Genomic DNA, 22,723 nt, shown 5'->3' on the forward strand with positions numbered 1-22,723 from the left:
ATCAGTATTTACAATTGTTAGGTTTTCTTGTTGGATAGACCCTTTCAGAATGATGTATTGTCCTTCTGTATCTGTGTCTCTCACTTAAAATCTAATTTGTTTGTTATGAGAATCGTTACCCCAGCTTTCTTATGAAGAAACTTGGCATGAAATATGGTCCTCCATCCCTTCCCTTTCAGGCTGGATGTATCTTTAGGTTCAAAATAAATCTCTTGTAGACAGCATATGAATGAATCCTGTCTTTTTATCCAATCTGCAACTCTGTGCCACTATATGGGATCATTTGGGTTGTTCATGTTGAGAGTGATTATTGAAAGATATTGAAAGTTTTTATTGTCATAATGTTTCCTGTGAGGTCCTTGCTTCTGTAGAGTTGTAGCTGTGAGTTTCTGTTCTATATCACTCTTGGGGTCTTTCTTCTTCTATAGACTTCCCCTTAATATTTCTTGCAGGTGGTCACATATTCTTTGAGTCTTTGCCAGCCTTGGAAGCTCTTTATCTCTCCATCCTTTCTAAATGACAGCCTTACTGGATAAAGCATTTTTAGCTTCATGTCCTTCTCATTTAGTTCTTCTCTTCCCTGAATATGTCTTGCCAGACCTTTCTGGCTTGCCAGGTTTCTGTGGACAGATCTGTCAGAATTCTGATGTTCCTCCCTCTGTACCTAAGGAATATCTTTCCCCTAGATGCCCTTAAGAGATACTTCTCTGGTTTTAAGATTCACAAGTTTCACTGTCACATGCCAGAGGGTCATACTTCTCTCATTGACCTTGGGGTGTCCTCTCTGCTGCCAGGACATGGACTCATGTTTCCTTCCCCAGGTTAGGGAAATTCTCAGCTAGGATTTCCTCAACTATATCTTCTATTATTCTCTGTCTCTCTCCACCTCCTCAGGGATCCCAATAATTCTGACATTGGCACATTTCTTGGTGTCAGTTATTTCTCTAAATCTGTTTTCATGGATTCTAAGCTCTTGGTTCCAGGCCTCCTCCTGATCCTTCCTTTCTATCAGTTTGTCTTTTAGATCACTAATTCAATCTTCTGTCTCATTTACTCTAGTTGTTAAACTATTTAGATTAGATTGAATCTCATTGATAGTATTTTTAAGTTCTTCCAAATCAGCTCTCATTTCTGCTCTTAGAGAATCTATGTTGCCACGAATGTTTTTCTCCAACCTAGCTATTGTCTGCATAATTGTTACCTTGAGTTCTATTTCTGACAACTTGCTTATGTCCATATCCATTAGTTCTGTGGTGGAGGTCACAGTCTCTGAATTTTTCCTCTGTTGGGGATTCCTCCTTCTAGTCACTCTGGTGAGAGTTGATTGAGGGAATGTACAGAGTCCAAACTATTGATTGACCACAACCCAAGCAGGATACACCTGTTTTATAGGGACCTAAGGGTTTTTGGCCTCTTGTTCTTTCAGCCTATCTTCTGGGGAGAGGGGCCAGACATGCTATTACTCAGGCAACCCTGTTTAGGCAGATTTGCCTTGCCCACTGAGGTGGGGGGTGGGTTAGGTGAAAAAGGGTATTGTGGGGCTTTTGTTCTCTGGTGACTTTCCCTGGCAGGTTTCTATGTCCCCTCCAAGAGTCAGAGCAGAAGTAACTGTGTCCAAACTTCTGTCTCAGAACAGAGAGATCACAGACTTTTCTCCAGAAAGCCCTCGAGGTCACAATGGCGCTGCTAAAAACCTCAGTGACCTGAGTTGTGTGCCCCATAGGAGCCCTCCCAGCCCTTGTTTCCAGGTGCAGGCACATATCTGCTCTTTGTGCTTCTAAAACCAGCAGCTTCCCCCAGTTCACACGCTTGCTCCTCCAGCTTTAGGTGTTGTTGAACCTGGACTGGATCCTGGCGGAAGAACCAAGCGGCACTCAGAGACTTTGGGGGATCAGAGGTTTATTTAACATCAGTGGGCTCAGAGCAGGTTGTTCTCGAAGGTCTGAGCCTTGAGCACAAGCAGGGAGTGGGATTTATACCCTTCTACTTCCATACACTTGGTACTTTTGGTGTGCAAGGGAAACGATATAGGAAAGAAGAACCCAGAAGGGCTTTGAGACAGGGACTGGAATTCCGTTGCTGGTTTGGTCAGCCATCTTAGAGTATAGTTTTTCCTTATCATAGGTTTAATCTAGAGAGCTGCCCTAAACTACTTTCCCCACAGCTACAGGTCTGCGAGACTGTGCCAGTGCTCCAGTACTGGGCACTTTTGCACTCCTGCATTACTACACCTTCCCAGCACCAGTGCATATGGTGGCTCCCTCCCCCTGCCATTTATCTTCTAGTATCTGCCCACATAATCATGGCTCCCACTTCATATCTCAAAACCAGCCGCTGGAGATATTCTGTTGGTATAGATCCTGATGTAACTTCTTACATCTCACACTGATTTCATGTGTGTTCAGAGTGGTCTGACTGATATCCAGCTCAATTCAGGGGACCAGTTGAAATAGGGTCCTCTGCCATCTTGCCAGACCTCCACTCTATTCAATTTTATTTTGATATATATATGTTCTGATTTCTTGCAATTTGGGGATATAGTGTCTTCTAACACACAAACCAAAAATCAGTCAGAAGAAGCCAGATCACTGCTTTTTCCCCACTGAGAGAATATATTCTGACTCCCCTTTCTCCCTTTTTTTTCCTTTGCATTTTTTTTTTTTTTTTTTTTTTTTGTGTCATTTTTAAAGAAGATTTTATTTATTTATTTGACAGACAGAGATCACAAGTAAGCAGAGGCAGACAGAGAGAGAAGAGGAAGTAGGTTCCCTGCTAAGCAGAGATCCCAATGCGGGGCTCAATCCCAGGACCCTGGGATCATGACTTGAGTCGAAGGCAGAGGATTTAACCCACTGAGCCACCTAGGCGCCCCTCTTTTTTGTCATTTTTCTATCATCCTGGCTTTAGTGACTTATCTGTGGTAGCTTCTGATCACTTCAGAATTTTTAAAAATTAATTTTCTTTTTATAGTGTTCCAAGATTCATTGTTTATGCAACACACCGAGATCCATACAATACATGGCCTCCTAAATACCACCTAACAGGCTCATCTAACCCCCAATCCTCCTCCCCTCCAAAACCCTCAGTGTGTTTCTCAAAGTCCACAGTCTCTCATGGCTCATTTACTCCTCCAATTTCCCCCAATTCACTTTTCTATTCCTTCTCCTAATGTCCACTGTGTTATTCCTTATGCTGCATGAAAAAGTGAAACCATATGATCATTGACTCTCTCTGCTTGACTTATTTCACTCAGCATAATCACCTGCAGTCCTGTCCATGTTGATACAAAAGTTGAGTATTCATCCTTTCTGATGGAGGCATAATACTCCATTGTATATATGGACCATATCTTCTTTATCTATTTGTCTGTTGAAGGGCATCTTAGCTCTTTCCAGAGTTTGGCCACTGTGGCCACTGCTGCTATGAATAGTGGGTACAAATGGCCCTTATTTTCACTACATCTGTATCTTTGAGGTAAATAGGCAGTACTGCAATTGCAGAGTCATTGGGTAGCTCTATTTGTCATTTCTTAAGGAATCTCCACACTGTTTTCCAAAGTGGCTGCACCAACGTGCATTGCAAACAACAGTGTAAGAGTATTCCCCTTTCTCCACATCCTTTCCAATACATGTTGTTTCCTGTCTCATTAATTTTGACCATTCTAACTGGTATAAAGTGGTATTGCAATGTAGTTTTGATTTGAATCTCTCTGATGGCTAATGATTATGAACATTTTTTCATGTGTCTGTTAGACATTTGTAGGTCTTCTTTGGAGAAGTGTCTGTTCATGTCTTCTGCCCATTTTTTGACATGATTATCTGTTTTTTGGGGGTGAGTTTGAGGAGTTCTTTATAGATCTTGGATAATCAGCCCTTTGTCTGTAGTGTCATTTGAGAATATCTTCTCCCATTCTGTGGGTTGCCTCTTTGTTTTGTAGAGTGTTTCCTTTGTTGTGCAGAAGCTTCTGATCTTGATAAAGTACCAAAAGTTCATTTTCACTTTTGTTTCCTTTTCCTTTGGAGACATATCTCGAAAGAAGTTGCTGTGGCTGATATCGAAGAGGTTACTGCTTATGTTCTCTTCTAGGATTTTGATAGATCCCTGCCTCATGTTGATGTCTTTTATCCATTTAGAGGTTATGTTTGTGTATGGTGTAAGAGAATGGTTGAGTTTCATTCTTCTCTACATAGCTGCCAAATTTTCCCAGCAGAATTTATTAAAGATACTCTATTTTTTCCACTGGATATCTTCACCTGATTTGTTGAAGATTAGTTGACCATTGAGTTGCAGGTCCATATCTTGGCTCTCTACTCTGTTCCACTGGTCTATGTGTCTGTTTTTGTGCTGTATTATGCTGTCTTGGTGATCACAGCTTTGTAATAAAGCTTCAAGTCAGGCAACGTGATGTCCCAGTTTTGTGTTTCTTTTTTTAACTTTTCCTTAGCAATTCAGGGTCTCTTCTGATTCCATACAAATTTATTTTTTTTATTTTTTGTTCCAGCACTTTGAAAAGTTCCAATGGAATTTTGAGCAGGATGGCATTGAAACTATAGATTGCTCTAGGTAGTATAGAGATTTTAACAATGTTTATTCTTTGGATCCATAAGCATGGAATGCTTTTCCATATTTTTGTGTCTTTTTCAATTTCTTTCATGAATGTTCTTAGCTCCTCAAGTACAGAATCTTCACCTCTTTGGTTAAGTTTATTCCCAGGTATCTTATGGTTCTTGGTGCTATGGTAAATGGAATTGATTCTCTAATTTCACTTTCTAAAGTTACATTGTTAGTGTATAAGAAACAACTGATTTTTGTGCATTGATTTATCTAGCTACATTACTGAATTGCTGTATGAGTTCTAATAATCTGGTGGTCCAGTTTTTGGTTTTTCCACATAAAGTATTATGTCTTCTGCAAAAAGGGAGACTTTGACTTCTTCTTTGCCAATTGAATACCTTTTATTTCTTTTTGTTTTCTGGTTGCTGTTGCTAGGACTTCTAGTACTAAGTTGAACAACCGTGGCAAGAGTGGGCATCTTTGTAGTGTTCCTCATCTCAAAGTGAAGACTGTCAACTTTTCCACATTGAGAATGATATTCACTGTGATTTTTTCATAGATAGATTATATGAAGTTGAGGAATGTTCCCTCCATCCCTACACTTTGAAGAATTCTAATCAGGAACGGATGCTGTATTTTGTCAAACACTTTTCCTGCATTAATTGAGAGGACCATGTGGTTCTTCTCTCTTCTCTTATTGATTTGTTCTATCACATTGATTGTTTGATTGATTGTCAATTTCTTCCTGTTTTCACTACATCTGTATCTTTGAAGGCAAATATCCAATAGTGCAGTAGATACAGCAGAACACATCAACAAACCTAGAATCTGGTTCTTTGAAAGAATTAATAAGATTGATAAACCACTGGCCAAAATAATCCAGAAGAAAAGAGAGAGGACTCATATTTATAAAATTATGAATGAAAGGATAGAGATCACCACTAATGCCAAGGAAATAGAAGCAATTGTCAGAAATTATTATCAATAGTTATATGCCAATAAGTTAAGCAACCTAACAGAAATGGATGCATTCCTGGAAACCTATAATCTTCTAAGCCTGAAACAGGAATAAATTGACAACCTGAATAGAGAAATATCTAGAAACAAGATTGAAGCAATGATCAAAAACTTCCCAAGAAACAAGAGCCCAGGACCTGACGGACTCCCTGGAAAATTCTACCAAATATTCAAAGAGGAAATAGTACCTATTCTCCTGAAGGTGTTTCAAGAAATAGAAACAGAAGGAAAACTTTCAGACACTTTCTATTAAGCCAACATTACCCTGATCCCCAAACCAGGCAAAGACCCCATCAAAAAGGAGATTTCCAGACCAATATCCCTGATGAATATGGATGCCAAGATCCTCTACAAGATCCTAGCTAATAGGATCCAACAGCACATTAAAAAGATTATCCACTGTGACCAGGTGGGATTTATCCCTGGGATGCAAGGGCGGTCCAACATTCACAAATCAGTCAATGTGATAGAACAAATCAATAAGAGAAGAGAGAAAAACCACAAGGTCCTCTCAGTTGATTCAGAAAAAGCATTTGACAAAATACAGCATCTGTTCCTGATTAGAACTCTTCAAAGTATAGGGATGGAAGGAACATTCCTCAACTTCATAAAATCTATCTATAAAAAATCCACAATAAATATTATTCTCAATGGGGAAAAGCTGACAGCTTTCCCTTTGAGATCAGGAACATGGCAAGGACTCCCACTCTCGCCACTGTTGTTCAACATAGTACTAGACGTCCTAGGAAGAGCAACCAGTCAACAAAACTAGATAGAAGTTATTCAAATTGGCAAAGAAGAATTCAAACTGTCTTTGAGATGACATGATACTTTATATGGAAAACTCAAAAGACTCCAGCCCCAAGCTACTAGAAGTTATACAGTATTCACTAATGTAGCAGGATACAAAAATCAATTCAGAGAAGTCAGTTGTTTCTTATACACTAACAAGAAAATATAGAAGGGGAAATGAGAGAATTGATTCCATTTACTATAGGACCAAGAACCATAAGATACCTGGGAACAAACCTAACCAAAGGGGAAAAGGATCTGTACTTGAGAAACTACAGAACACTCATGAAAGAAATTGAAGAAGACATAAAAAGATGGAAAAACATTCCATCCACACTCATGGATCAGAAGAATAAACATTGTGAAAACGTCTATACTGCCCAGAGCAATCTATACTTTCAATCTCATCCTGATCAAAACTCCATCTGCATTTTTCAACGTTCTGGAATAAACAATCCTAAAATTTGTATGGAACCTGAAAAAGGCCCCAAATTGCTAAGGAAATGTTGAAAAAGAAAAGCAAAACTGGGGGCATCACATTACCTGATTTCAAGCTTTACTACAAAGCTGTGATCCCCAAGAAAGCCTGGTACTGGCACAAAAACAGACACATAGATCAGTGGAACAGAGTCGAGAGCTCAGATATAGACCCACAACTCTATGGTCAAATAATTATCAACAATGCAGGAAAAAATATCCAGTGGAAAAAAGACAGTCTCTTCAATAAATGGCGCTTTGAATATTGGACATCTATGTATAGGAGAATGAAACTCGACCATTCTCTTATACCATACCCAAAGATAAACTCGAAATGGATAAAAGACCTCAACACGAGGCAGGAATCTAACAAAATCCTATAGGAGAACATAGGCAGTAACCTCTTCGACATTGGCCACAGCAATTTATTTCAAGACATGTCTCTGAGGGCAAAGGAAATAAAACAAAAATGAACATTTTGGGACTTCATTAAGATCAAAAGCTTCTGCACAGCAAAGGAAACGGTCTATAAAACAAAGAGGCAACCCCCAGAATGGGAGAAGATATTTGCAAATGGCACTCCAGAGAAAGGGCTGATGTCCAAGATCTATAGAGAACTCTTCAAACTCAACCCCCGCCAAAAGACAAAATTACTTCCAAAAATGGACAAAAGACATGAACAAAAGAAGACATGTCTTTCTCCAAAGAAGACATATGAGTGGCTAACAGACACATGCAAAAATGTTCATCGTCATTAGCCATCAGGGAGATTCAAATCAAAATCACATTCACATACCAACTTACATCAGTTAGAATGGCCAATATTAATGAGACAAGAAACAACAAGTGTTGGAGAGGATGTGGAGAAAGGGGGATACTCTTCCACTGTTGGTGGAATGCAAGTTGGTGCAGCCGCTTTGGAAAACAGTGTGGAGATTCCTCAAAAAAATTAAAAACAGAGCTACCTTATGACCCTGCAATTGCACTACTGGGCATTTTCCCCAAAGATACAGATGTCGTGAAAAGAAGGGCCATCTGTACCCCAGGGTTCAAGACAGCAATGACCAGAATCGCTAAACTGTGGAAAGCACCAAGATGTCCTTCAATGGATGAATATATAAAGAAGACATGGTCTATATATACAATGGACTATTATGACTCCATCAGAAAGCATTAATACTCAACATTTGTATCAATGTGGACTGGACTGGAGGCAACTATGCTGAGTGATATAGGTCAAGCAGAGAGAGTTAATGATCACATGGTTTCACTTGTTTGTGGAACATAAAGAATAACACAGAGGACATTGGGTGAATCAGTGGAAAAGTGAGTTGGGGGAAATTGGAGGGAGAGAGGAACCATGAGAGACTGTGGACCCTGAGAAACAAACTGAATGTTTGGAGAGGAGGGAGATGTGGGGTTGGGTGAGCCTGGTGGCAGGTATTAAGGAGGGCACGTATTGCATGGAGCACTGGGTGTGGTGCATAAACAGTGAATCTTTGGACATTGAAAAAATAAAATAAAATTATAAATAAATAAATAAATAAATAAATAAATAAAACATAGGATGTCAGGAGTGCTAGAGATATGTCACATTCTAGAAGGAAATTCTGTCTTGTTTTTCCTGGCTCAGATGCTGTAAAGCCAGGCCCATGTTCATTAATAAGATACTTGTGTACATGATTAGCTTGGGATGATAAAGCAAAAAGTTAAACAGAAATGACTATGTTAGACAAGATGAATGTGTAGACTGCATTAGGGAGGCCCAGTCTGCTCCAGTCAGAGAGGTGTTTGAGCAGCAACTGTTCCAATAGGCAGGGATGTATCTCCCTGTGTACACCTCCCCTAGAACCCGTGTTATCCTGGGTTGTATCCTTAAACCCCAATCACACTGTCATGTGTAGTTGTCAGTCCTTCTAGCCATCAAGGTGTGCTACTCTTTCTACCCCATTAGCTGGTCTATAGGAAATTTGAAACAGGTCCAACCTCCATGTCACCCCTTACCCAAATCAATGCGTTTCCACACTTGGTCTACAGAGCATAGGCACATGAGAATTATGTAGAGGAACAGGTACAAGTTTTTATGATAAGTTCTGGAAAAGACACATGGATTCTGGGTAGAAAACTGGGAGAGGGGAGGGGACAAACTTAGGCAGGAGTCCTGCCACATCCAAATCTGGAGGAAAATGGGACATGAGCCCTTCCATCAACTGCCCTTTGAGGACTGTGACCACAGGGATTGAACCACAACTTTAAACCACCGACCTTTGAGGAAAAGTGCAGGGCAGGAAATGGGGAGGGGATGCTGTATCTGTGATCACCCAGTTAGCTCCAGGATTGCAAAGGTCAGGGCTAGATCTTCATTTCCCATCTAAACAAGGCCCATGCATGGTCCAGCCTGAGAGGAAGATGGGCATTGGTGAATTTCGAGAGAGCTATTCTCTGTGGCCAGGCATTTGCCTCTTAGGTCCCAAGGAATCTGATACAACCATGAAGGAAGATATGGTCAATGGCCCAGAGGGTTTTGGTCTAACCAACCCAGGATGGAGATGAGGGGTCCTACTTGTGAGGCTGTTTCTCGTTAAGGTGTACCTCTGGTGGAGGTGTACCGCTACCACAGTGGTAGGACTGCTAGGAGTAGAGACCCATGAAAACACTCCCTTAAAGGTAGCCTGGCAGGCCATGGTCCTGGGCCCTCAGCTCTAAGTTGGTGGGCTTTGACATGGCCAGCCCCTGGGCATGTGACTTGAGAAGCAGTAGTGTCTCCAAGCCCAGTGATATTTATGGGGTTGACCTCAGTGTCAGAGCCTGGCTGGGGAGCCATTATACATGTAACACACAAAGTATGAATTGACAATGTTATCCATAAAGTTTCTGGTCAACAGACTTAACAATATTTAAGTTTCGAGGGAGTTAAAATGTGGATGCGTGTATTTTCTTTTTACTGTCAGGGTCACTGTCCCTAACCCCGGCATTATTCAAGGATCAAATGTATATGCAGAACTGTTTCTCATCATGTCCATCATTTCTAAGCTATCCAAGCCACCATCATTTCTCATCTGGAATACTGCAGTGGCCTCTTAATCTCCCTGCTTCTACTCTCACCCACCTTCAGACTGTTCTCAACAGAGCAGCCAGAGCAAATTTTTAAAATGTTATGCCATCGATGGAAACTTCCATGTGTGGTTTTTTCCAGAATGACCAGGGATTATGAGCAAGAAATCCACAGAATTTGTAGAACAAGTTTCTTGGCTACTTTTGTGTCTAATAGCTAATAAACTTTAGATATGTGGCAAGAAAAGAAAAAGGTAACATCATGTCACTCCTCGGTTCCATAACACTCCAATGCTTTTCCTGACACATCCAAAGCCCTTATGGTCTATAAAATCTGAAATGTGCCCTCCATCTCCCTCCTGATTCAAGGACTGTGCTCCTGATGTTCCCTCTGTTAGGAAAACTCTTTCCCCAGATGTATTTATTTATCATTGCATCCCCTGACCTGAAAGTATGCCTTACGAGGCAGCGAGTTCATTTTCTTCGATACCTCATCAGCAGTGTCTAAAACAGTGACGTACCAGGCACCCCATAGTGCCGTCTTTATATGCTACCGGTAAATAGGAACTGATTCTGGCTTTGCGGCTGAAAGGCGCGTTATATATGGAAGGAAAGAAGACTTTCCTGGAGCAAGGAATGTGACTTCAGGAAGCCTCTCTAATGGAGAGAGGGAGTTGGCCGCCGAGCTGATGGCTTCTTCTCACCGGCCTAACCGGGTCTCCTCCCCAGGCTCCACCCCTAGAGCCCTCTAGAGTCAATTGGCTGAACTCTCTGACCCTTTCATCCTCGCAGCCAACGACAGGGCAGAAACTATGCGGGAGGCGGGGCCAGGGATCCCGCGAAGCTGGCCGACTCCTGAGGGGTGGGATGCTTCAACCTCCAGGGCACAGAGATTCCGAAACCTCCAGAGGCCTAGAAGGGCCCGAGGGTAAAGTTGAGAGTGGGGAGTCAGTGACACAGTTCCGTCTCCGCTGTGTTCCGAGGAGTGAGTCAGGACCTTTGGATGAAGGGTATGGGGCAGCCTGGCGTTGGGGTTCGGTCTGTGTTTTGGGAGAGGGTTGGTGACACTTGCCGGGACAGAAGCCTTCTTCTGCGCAGCCGCCACGGCGACGGGTGGGGGGAGGTCTCTCTAGGGGTAGTCGGGGGCCCTCGTTGGGCGCTGTCTCTAGTCTGGGGTCGTAGCAGCTCGCTCTGATAGGGCTGACAGTGGTTATAGAATTTTGCCGTCCCCGCCCCTAGCCAGCAGGCCGCCCTGGTAATAGCGGTCTAGCGCCCAGCCAGGCTCCAAGGACTCAACCCCAGCTTGAATCGGATCACCAGTCCAGTCCCCGTTGTGTTCCCAGTGAGCAACCGAGTTTTGCAGGAGATTACTCTTTCATTCATTCAGTACTTACTGAGCACCTACCACTGACTGCAGCGGTCCTGGGGGTGACAGTATGTACAAAGCAAACGTGTCTTCTGTAGCGAAGAAATGGAACAAGCTTGAAGGGCTAGAAGCCGAGTCTGAAAATCTGGAGAGGGTGAAAACACAAAACAGATTTTGAGGGCTAGTAATCCTAAGAAACAGGTAATCATTAAAAATAAGCAAAGAAACAAGAAAACATTCACCTTTTTAAAACCCTCCCTTTAAAGACTTAGTTTTTCCTCTCTAAAGACACTTGACTCAACAAAGTTTCCTTCTCATCTCCTTGTTGCAAACTTTGGCTGGAAAGCAGGATTGCAGTTGGAATGCATTTTGCAGTTAGAGAAGGATATGGAGAATTTGATATCAAACAACAGGTGAAAAGGAGCAGCTGTCCTTGGATGGAATGAAGGTTACTTTCAGACACAAGATTTGTCTCTTACCAGCCATTCGAACTTTGGCATGTCATTCAGTCTCTGGGAGCTGCATTTCCTCATCTTCAGAATGGGAATGATCATCCTTGCTTTTCATAGTTCTATAGGAAAGGAAGTTACCCAGGGAAGGGACACCACCCTGAGTGTCTGCTTGGAGTTGAGCTCTCAGAGAACGCAATCTTCTCTCTTCTGTTTACAGTGATAGCACACTCCCTTAGGAACATCCTCATCAAAACCAAGGAAGAGATCAGGCAAGATTTGTGTTGGGCAGATTCTTTGGAGTGAGGCTGTACTGGCCAGGTGAGACCTATACTGTGAAATTAGTTATCAGGGGACAGGAATCCTGCTGACTAGAGGAAGGACCATGGGAGCATTTCTGAATGGCTTTTTATTGAGGATGAGAGAACCTGAGAAGTGGGAGTGAGCCCTCTGGACCTTGAGGAGTACAGTTTGGGGGTGGGAAGAAAGGTGATATAGTTGAACTCAAATTTGGGTGACAGGAGACTTGAATTTGAGTTGCCTCTTTCTTCTAAGGTTGTTTCCCCATCACTACATTTTGATAGAAGACACTGGGACATCTGGGTGATTCCTTCCAACCCTGACATTCTGAGAATCTCTGAGTTAGATTAAGTCAATCTAGAATTGACTGGAATATCTAGAATAGCCCCTGGGTAGCGCTATTGAGACAACATTGTCAAGATTGTATATATACTGTCATGGTCTTCAGATAATATGCAGGACAAAAGGATGAACAAGTGGAGAAGGGATGGTGGTGGTCATGTGTGAAGGGTGCAGTTCTTATCATCTGTACACCCAAATAGAATTAGAATCTTGAACTTGTTTAATGTTTCAAATCATACAACATTTACTGAACCCTCTTTGTGCTAGGTACTTTGTGGAATTCCACCCATGAATACCATGGCCCTCACATGTACTTGTGAGGAGGAATGACACAGACATATACCCCGTTCTAGTAGAAGGCAACCCTAGTTTATAGTACAGATTTGTTACGGTGTGTATGTGTGTGTGTTTTCTTTTTTTTTTAAGTACAGAAATTTCTGTGTGGTCAAGTCTATCTGCTTTTGTTATGATGTCAGACTTTGCTTTATGCTTAAGGCATAGGCTTTTTGCTTCCTGAAATCAAGTAGTCCCCAGATATTTTCCTCCAGTTCTTTTTATTTTTTTCTTTCAATTTTTGTATTTCATTCATCTCTCTTTCTGGAATTTTTCAGGTATTCCCTCTTACTCGTCACTCTGTTGCACCTTATCAGTAACCAAGGACCGTGTGACTACTGCTATCAGAAACTGGAATAGGTAGGGGTGCCTGGGTGGCTCAGTGGGTTAAAGCCTCTGCCTTCGGCTCAGGTCATGATCTCAGGGTCCTGGGATCCGGCCCTTGAAAAAAAAATCTTAAAAAAAAAAAAAAAAAAAAGAAACCAGAATAGGTGATGCTGGTGAGTTAAAGGAATACAACCTCCAAGGTAAAACCTCTTTCTCTCTCTTTCTGGGAATAGGACTGTGCCCTTTGGGAGTTTCTCACACCTGAAGGGAATGGTGGTCCTAAGATCAGAACACTCACCCATCAGTCTCAGCGATTTGTAGGTCAGAGATCTGTTGGGTCTCATTTGTTCTCTTCCATTTGCCAGTTGTCTCTGAGATTATGCCTGTATTCACAGTTGCTTGGATATCCCTAGTGTCCTGCTGGCCTTGTGATCTCATACCTCCTTTTACTTCTCCAGCCAAGAGTTCTCCTTCTTTCCTAGTGCCTGGGAATTCTTCCAGGCTTTCTGAGGGAATTTCCCATTCAATCAGGCAGAGGACAAATCATTAGGTTTCCTTTTGACCAACGACTCCTCAGACTGGCCCTCCCTGATCTTCTGGTAAGTCTTGCTTCCCTCTCACTTTCCCCAGAATCACCTTAAGGGCTTCCTCATGGCATATCCTTGTGCATTTCTCTTTTTCCCTTCCTGCTCTTCTAACCAAAGCCTCTACCTCAGTGAGTTAATATATTTGCACAACTCCCTTTGTCCCTTGTCTTATTCTCAGATTTGCTTTCCTGACATATTTTTCCTCTTCTCACCTAAAGTGTTTTCCTACATCTTCATCTTTCTTAGTGACATTACAATTGTTGATATTCAGACCTGGATCCGATAACCTTGAATTCTTTCTTTCAATCATCCTCTGTATCCAGTCTAATACAAGTTTATGCTTTCCTGGAAATTGCTGGATTTCATAATTTTCTTCCCTATCATTTGTTTTTTCATTTCTCATTCATTTGTTCATTCATTCAGCAAACACTTTTCAGACACCTAGAGAGTGGCAGACCACTTAAAGGTCACCCATCCTGCATTCCTAAAGTTGTCTCCCAACTCACTTCCCTTCCTCCATTCTTTTTTTTTTTTTGTTTTTTTAAATCACTCTAATCCATCTGGGCTAATCTTCCTAAATAATTTAAAAAAATGTTTAATTGAAGTATAGTTGATATACAGTATTATCCCCTAAAGAGTTCTTTTCCTAATTCCACTTTTAGGTAGTATGGTATGAAATATATGTCCAGACTGGACTATTTTCATGAGTTAAGGGGACCACAATTAATAATGATGCTGGAATGATGCTGGAAACTGTATTCTTGACAAATGAGAGTGAGAGAGGAGAACAGCAAGGTAGAAAAAAGAATATGGGGGGGGGAAGAAGATGAAGATGGTTAATACTTGTTACCCATTGACCATCAAATTATACCATATGTGCCCTATAATTTCAGTGTTCTGGCTTATATAGCTTCATGCAACTTAATTCTTTCATCTGTTCACTAAGAAAAAATTTTTTAGTGCCTACTGTGTGCTTGGAACTGTGCTAGATGCTGGGAATACAAAGGTAAACAAAATGGACAAAATCCCCACCATCATGAAGCTACGTGGTAGTAGTAATTTCCCACTTATTTCTGAGTACCCTGCCTTCCCCTCCCCAGCAAGCTTCTTTTTGAGAAAACCGTGTTCTTGACAAGTGAGAAATTCTTTTTAGTGTCTCTTGTATGGCAAGTCTACTAGAAACTAACTCCCTCAGCTTTTGTGTATCTGAAACGTCTTAATTTCTCTTTCATTCTTGAGAGAGAGTATTGACAGATATAGAATTCATAGTTAACATTTTTTTCTTTCAAGACTTTAAATATGCCATGTCACTGCTTTCTGGCCTTCATGGCTTTTGAACGTAAATCAACTTTTAATTTTATGGAGGATTTTTTGTATGGAAGGGTTAGTTCTCTTTTATTGCTTTCCAGTTTCCTTCTTTGTCTTTGGGTTTCAACGAGTTGACTATAATGTGTCTTGGTGTAAATCTTTTTGAGTTTATCCTCGTTGGAATTTATTGATCTTCTTGGATGTGCTTATTCCTGTGTTCCCTCAGATTTGAGAACTCTGGGACATTACTTCTTTAAATATTTTTTCTGCCCCTTTCTATCTCTCTTCCTCTTTAGAACTTCTAAGATGAGAATGATGGTAAGTTTGATGATGTCCCTCAGACGCTGTTCCTTTTTTATTCATTCTTTTCCCCCCTCTTCTTCATACTGGATAATTTCAAGTTCACTAATCCTTTCTTCTGTGTTCTCAAATCTGATGTTGAACCTCCTTAGTAATTTTTTTATTGTAGTTATTGTACTTGTCAGCTTGAGAATTTCTTTGGTTAATTTTTAAAATTTTATGTCTTTATTGATCTTCTCATTTTTTTCATACATTGTGTTCTTGATTTCCTTTAGTTCTTTGTCCAAGGTTTCCTTTAAATCATTGTATGTATTTAAGAGAGTTGACTTAACATCTTTGATGAATAATTCTAATATCTGGTCTTCCTTCCTGGTCTTTCTTCCAAATTCTTTTACTTTTCCTGTAAATCAGCTATATATGCCTGTTTCTTTGTATGTTTTACATTTTTTAAAAAAAGATTTTATTTATTTATTTATTTGACAGATCAGAAGTAGACAGAGAGGCAGGCAGAGAGAGAGAGTGGGGGAAGCAGGCTCCCTGCTGAGCAGAGAGCCTGATGTGGGGCTTGATCCCAGGACCCTGGGATCATGACCTGAGCCGAAGGCAGAGGCTTTAACCCACTGAGCCACCCAGGCGCCCCTGTTTTACACTTTTTTATTCAAAATTGGACATTTTGAGTGTTATGGTAATTCTGAAAATGTAATTGTCTCACTCCTCAGTTGTTGCTAAGTCTTGTTTGTGGAGGGTTGGAGCCATCCATCTGTGGCTTTTCCAAACTCTCCTTTCTCTCTCACTCTCTCTCTCTCTTTTTTTTTTTTTTTTTTTTGCAAAGTGTGTATTCTTTGTTGTATGTAGACATTAAAAATTTCTGTTCTGTTATCTCTGTGGTCAGCCAATGGCCAAAGATTTTCTTAGATGTCTGAGTCCCAAAAGAGGGGAAAGAGTAATGTCTCTTTCAATTCCCTGAAGCTGCCTCAGCCAGTGGGGGTTAAAAACTGTGGCTGCCAGCATATTTGCTGGCCCCTCAGTGATCAAAATGAGCATCAGCACTCAGACCACACAATACACATATACAGAAGGCAAGACCTTATTGCCTGTCCTGGCTCAGAAAGCTGCACCAGGAACAAGGCCAGCATTCCCCATTGCCTCCTACCACTAATACGTCATGAAAGGATGAAATTATTGATGTTTACAGCCTCTTCATCACGTTCTTTCCTGGATGTTGCAAATGTTTGACTGGACTCCAGAATTCCAGAACATTTGATTTGGGTGATTCTGCCAGTTCAATAGTTGTTTAGGTGGATGGGTGGATCTTTGGAGCTTTAGCTCTACCATCTTCTGTCTATATGTAGGTTTTTATTTATCTTGAGTAAATACCTAAGAGCGAGATGGGAAGTATATGTTTAATTTTTAAGAAACTGCCAACTGGGGACACCTGGGTGGCTCAGTTGGTTAAGCTGCTGCCTTAGGCTCATGTCCTGATCCCAGGGTCCTGGGATTGAGATCTGCATCGGGCTTCTTGCTCAGAGAGGAGACTGCTTCTCTCTCTGCCTCTGCCTGACACTCTGCCTGCTTGTGCTCTCTCTCTCTCTGTCTCTCTGACAAATAAATAAATAAATAAAATCTTTAACAACAACAAAAAAGAAACTACCAACTGCTGTCCAAAATGGTTTCCAAAGTACTGTTTTAAACAACCCCACCAGCAGTATATGAGTTCAGTTGCTCTACATATTTACTAATAATTGGTATGGTCAGACTTTTGTTTAATTTTAGTTTTGGGTTTTTTTTTTTTTTTACATTTTGTTTTTAAATTCAGTTTAGTTAGCATATACTGACTGTATTATTAGTTTCAGGGGTAGACTTTAGTGATTCATCAGTTGCATATAACACCCAGGGCTCATTCCATCAAGGGCCCTCCTTAATATCCATCACCCAGTGACCCCATCCCCCACCCGCTTCCCTCCAGCAACCCTCAGTTTGTTTCCTAGAGTTAAGAGTCTTATGGTTTGCCTATCTCTTTGTTTTTATCTTATTTTATTTTTTTCTGTCCTTTCCATATGTTCTTCTATTTTGTTTCTTAAATTCCGTATATGACTTAAGAAACAAAGCAGAGGTTTGTAAGGGAAGGAAGGGGCAGTGTTGGGGGATGGGGAAGTGGGTGATGGACATTAAGGAGGACATGTGATGTAATGAGCACTGGGTATTATATAAGATTGATGAATCACTAAACTCTACACATGAAACTAATACTACACTATATGTTAATTAATTGATTTTAAATAAAAAGTCCACATATGAGTGAAATCATATATTTGTCTTTTTCTGACTGCCTTACTACATTTAGCCTAATACTCTAGTTCAATCCACATTATTGCAGATGGCAAGATTTCATTCTTTTGGATGGTTGAATAATATTATTGTGTGTTTGTGTGTACACATATGTATCCTATATCTTCATTACCCAATCATCTATCGATGGACATTTGTACTCTTTCCATATTTTAGCAACTGTGGCATTTCCAGGCATTCCCGGCTGTCTGGCTTCTGTGAAGGGTTGGCGTTCCACCCTCAGCGAGCCAGGCATCCCCAGCTGCCCAGCTTCATGGTAGTATATCGTCCTTCTCCCCAAAGACCTGTTGCCAGCGTATGGTTTTCTTAAGGCTATATCTAAATGTGCTTGGCAACTAGTAAAATACTCCAGGGGCTATAGTTTAAGTAACAAATTGTTCCGAGGGGCAGTAGCGTTTTCCATTTCTTCTTGTTTCAGTTTTGTAGTTTATATGTTTCTTGGAATTTATCTGTTTTTTCCAGGTTACCTAATTTGTTGGCATATAATTGTTCATAGTATTTTATTGTTATTATATTTCTTTGCTGTTGGTTGTGATCTCTCCTCTTTCATTCATGATTTTATTTATTTGGGTCCTTCCTCTTTTCTTTTTGATAAGTCTGGCTACAGGTTTATCAATCTTATTAATTCTTTCAAAGAACCCACTTCCTAGTTTCACTGATCTGTTCTACTGTTCTTTTGATTTCTATGTTCTTGATTTCTGCTCTAGTCCTCATTACTTCTCTTCTTCTGCTGTATTTAGGCTTTATTTGCTGTTCTTTCTCCAGCTCCTTTAGGTTTAAGGTTAGATTGTGTATTTGAGACCTTTCCTTCTTCTTGAGGAATGACTGGATTAGTATAGACTTTCCTTTCAGGACCAATTTTGCTGCATTTCAAGTGTTCTTTGTTTTCATTTTCATTTGTTTCCATGAATTTAAAAAAAAATCTTCTTTAATGTCCTGGTCAACCCATTCATTTTTCAGTAGGATGTTCTTTAACATCCATGTATTTGCAGTCCTTCCAAAGTTTTTCTTGTGGTTGACTTCACATTATAGCATTGTGATTTGAAAATATGCCTGGTATGCTCTCAATATTTTTTATCAGTTGAGGCCTGATTTGTGACCCAGTATGTGATCCCTTCTGGAGAACATTCAATATGCATTTGAGAAGAATGTATATTCTTCTGCTTTAGAATGAAATACTCTGAATATATATGTTAAGCCCATCTGGTACATTGCATCACTCAAAGCCCTTGTTTCCTTGCTGTAATTCTGCTTAGGTGATCGGTCCATTGCTGTGAGTGGTGTGTTAAAGTTCCCTACTATTAGTGTATTATTATCACTCAGTTTCTTTAGTTTTGTTATTTTTTTTAAGCAATGATTTTGTAATTTTATTAGCTTTTAAAAAATTTTTTATTTTATTTTTTCGGTGTTCCAAGATTCATTGTTTTTGCACCACACCCAGTGCTCCATGCAATACGTGCCCTCCTTAATACCCACCACCAGGCTCACCCACCCTTCTCCCCTCCAAAACCCTCAGTTTGTTTCTCAGAGTCCACAGTCTCTCATGATTTGTCTCCCCCTCCGATTTCCCGCAACTCACTTCTCCTTTCCTTCTCTCAGTGTCCTCCGTGTTATTCCTTATACTCCACAAGCAGTGAAACTGTATGATCATTGACTCTCTCTGCTTAACTTATTTCACTTAGCATAATCTCCTCCAGTCTTGTCCATGTTGATACAAAAGTTGGGTATTCATCCTTTCTGATGGAGGCACAATACTGCATTGTATATATGGACCATATCTTCTTTATCCATTTGTCTGTGGAAGGGCATCTTGGCTCTTTCCATAGTTTGGCGATTGTGGCCATTGTTGCTATGAACACTGGGGTACGGGTTGCCCTTCTTTCCACGACATCTGTATCTTTGGGGTTAATACCCAGTAGTGCAATTTCAGGGTCATTAGGGTAACTCTATTTTTCATTTATTTTTTTTTTTAAAGATTTTATTTATTTATTTGACAGAGATCACAAGTAGGCAGAAAGGCAGGCAGAGAGAGAGGAGGAAGCAGGCTCCCTGCTGAGCAGAGATCCCGATGTGGGGCTCGATCCCAGGACCCTGGGATCATGACCTGAGCCGAAGGCAGAGGCTTAACCCACCGAGCCATCCAGGCTCCCCTATTTTTCATTTCTTAAGGAATCCCCACACTGTTCTCCAAAGTGGCTGCACCAACTTGCATTCCACCAACAGTGTTAGAGGGTTCCCCTTCCTCCACATCTTCTTCAACACTTGTTGTTTACTGTCTTGTTGATTTTGGCCATTCTAACTGCTGTAAGCTGCTTTCTCAATGTGATTTTGATTTGAATCTCCATGGTGGCTAATGATGATGAACATTTTTTTCATGTGTTTGTTAGCCATTTGTACTTCTTATTCTTCTTCTTTTTAAGATTTTGTTTATTTACCTGACAGACAGAAATCACAGGTAGGCGGAGAGGCAGGCAGAGAGAGAGAGAGGAGGAAGCAGGCTCCTTGCTGAGCAGAGAGCCCGATGCAGGGCTTGATCCCAGGACCCTGGGATCATGACCTGAGTGGAAGGCAGAGGCTTTAATACACCGAGCCACCCAGGCACCTCTGTATTTCTTCTTTGGAGAAGTATCTGTTCATGTCTTCTGCCCATTTTTGGATGCGATTATCTGTTTTTTGGGGGGTTGAGTTTGAGGAGTTCTTTATAGATCTTGGATATCAGCCCTTTGTCTGTAGTGTCATTTGAGAATATCTTCTCCCATTCCTTGGGTTGCCTCTTTGTATTGTTGACTGTTCCCTTTGCTGTGCAGAAGCTTTTGATCTTGATGAAGTCCCACAAGTTCACTTTTGCATTTATTTCCTTTGCCTTTAGAGACATGTCTTGAAAGAAGTTGCTGTGGCCATGTTGAAGACTGAACCCAAGTTCTAAACTAACACTCATACTTGGGTGTTGAGATGAGTTCTGGGAAATTGTGTTTGGCCCCTTGACCTCTGCCGCTACAGTGATGCTATTCTGCCAGGTCTCTTCCCATTCTCTCACAGTGATGCTATTCTGCCAAGTCTCTTCCCATTCTCCCACTTTTCTATCTTCTTTTCTTCAGACTGATTGAGGAATTGAAGGAGCTGTATAATGGACTGGAATTAGAAAATGAAGATATTTACATGGCAACCACCTTTGGGGACTTCATCCAACTATTAGTGAGAAAGCTATGAGGGGGTGATGAAGACAACAAGTGCATCATTGACTGTGTGAGTCTTCCTCCACATGGGCTTGGCATTACAGACCCCTCAGACACTCACATCTGTGGATCCACAGTGGCACATGGGGGGGGGGGACCTGGACATCAGGAAGCCAGGGTACCTAAGAGCCTACCTTCAGTGTCCCAGGCTCTCCCTGAGGATGAGCCTGAGGATGCCAGTATAGTTAGGCAAATACAACAGAGGAGACAAAGGTGTCCTCGGTGGAGGGGACAGTGAGATAGAAGATGAGAGGGTATAAAAGTGAAGGTGCTGATCAGATCGGAACAGCAAACTGGCAAAGCTAATAGATGGTCCTGGGCAGGCTCTGTACGGCATTTACCTGGAGTGGCCTGGACGAGAGGTGGGATAGGGCTACTTGATGCAGGAGCCAGCAAAGGAAGGATGGGGCCTGTTCTGTCTGCTGGCACTTGCCCAGCTTTACACTGACTGCTGGAATCTCACACTTTCCTGTCTTTTTTTTTTTTTTTTTTTTTCCTTAAAGCAGGGCAGAAGGGATTCTTTCCCCTTAGTTCCATCAAAAATCATAGGGAAGGACTTCGGGTTGCTCCAGCTTTAGAGAATGGGGTGGGAGTGAGGCCTGGAGAAGAGAGAGCTCCCCTAGACTCAAGTGGTCCCAAGGGGGGAGGAGCAGCCACCCCCAAGGAAGTGCAGTAATGTTTCCAGAAGGGGCTGCTGGGCAGATGAGCTAAGCAATGTTGAAAAGATTGGTGAACAGGCTGGTTTTAGGAACCTGGCTTTTCTGCTCTGGGTCCTGGGGAAGTTGTCAGGCATACAGCCTGGTCATGATGTGGTCCAAATGTGCTTGTCATCTGGTTGGGAGAGAGACCCTGTCTTGGCTTTTCAGTGAGAATGCCGTGTTTGTTTGTTTGTTTGTTTGTTTTTTGTTTTGTTTTGTTTTGTTTCTATTCCAGAGTCCAGACCCACCAGGACAGCCCCCAGCACAGGGGACTAGAGAGGGGGGGCCTATATGGTTTTGAAATAGAACAGAGATGCTGGGGTTTAGGGAGGGGCACCCAGCCTGCCATGACTCAAGTTAGTTTCAAGATCCCTTGAAGAGTCCATCAATTATAGGAAGCCATTGGCTTCCAAGAGCCTCCAGGTTAGGCAGAAGCAAAATGTGCAAGCCCAGGCTTATGGTGCTGAACCTTCTGGTCCTGAAGCAGGGACTCCCACCGCAGAATGTGCTGGCCCAGAGTTTTTTCCTTGAGGTTCTCTGCTGCCATCTAGTGGCATGTGCCACAATAGCACCGCTAGCCGCACCACAGTGAGGGATTGATTGTTGGTCCCTGCACAGCTGTGAAGAGAGTCCTGTACTGCTGGGACACGCATCTTGAGGCCAGGCCTGAGAGCTCCTAACAACCCGGTCCCTGCCTCATGTAGTCTCCCAGTCCCCATGGTGGAGGGGTGCTCATTGCTGGCCCAGGAGGGGGCAGTCCCTCGTTCAATGAGGAAAAAAGGACCCGGGTAGATATTATGGAGTACAGAATGCATTTTAGGGGTAAGTTGGGAGGAAAGAACCAGAAAGGAGTGCTAGAGAAAGTCCCCAGACAGTCCCCAAGAACCACTGAGGGACAAAAGCGAGACTCTCAGGAGCCTGGAGAGCCAGTGTCCCAGCTGCCAGAGTGGGACCACCAAGAGCTGGTGGGAGAGTCTGTGGGAAGTTGTCATCTTGTGTTCAGACACTTCCTTAAGTCCACAGCCGGGAATGTGGTGGTGGCCCACGCTGCTGTTAGGGATCCAGGGGTGCCAGGCTGAGCCTGCCTGGCATCGCATCCTTGCCCTTCCTCACGTCCATCCTGCAGACCTGTGGGGTGGTGGAGATTGCTTTCCCTGCTTTCTCCACTGGCACGTTCTGGGGACAGGACTCTGGGAGGTAGAGCTGCAGCTTAACAAAGTGGACAATAGACAGT

At 41.9% G+C, this 22,723-nt stretch overlaps 1 protein-coding gene across 7 annotated transcripts in view; it reads left to right on the forward strand.

The window, feature by feature from the left end:
• Positions 1-10,729: 10,729 nt before the first annotated feature.
• Positions 10,730-22,723, forward strand: part of LOC101672736 (cytosolic 10-formyltetrahydrofolate dehydrogenase-like) — a 95,790-nt gene continuing 83,796 nt past the window's right edge. For 6 of the 7 annotated variants that reach the window (XM_045089180.1, XM_045089178.1, XM_045089182.1 and 3 more), the window contains exon 1: positions 10,730-10,904. In XM_045089180.1, coding sequence (XP_044945115.1) covers positions 10,762-10,904 — 143 coding nt within the window. In that variant the 5' untranslated portion in view covers positions 10,730-10,761. Of the gene's footprint in view, positions 10,905-11,929; positions 12,031-20,653; positions 20,802-22,723 lie in introns of all 7 variants that reach the window. The other variant, XR_001180685.2, reaches the window with a different exon arrangement.

This window comes from Mustela putorius, unplaced genomic scaffold (assembly GCF_011764305.1).
Source record: "Mustela putorius furo isolate JIRA1106 unplaced genomic scaffold, ASM1176430v1.1 tig00003834_pilon_pilon_pilon, whole genome shotgun sequence".
NCBI lineage: Eukaryota > Metazoa > Chordata > Mammalia > Carnivora > Mustelidae > Mustela > Mustela putorius.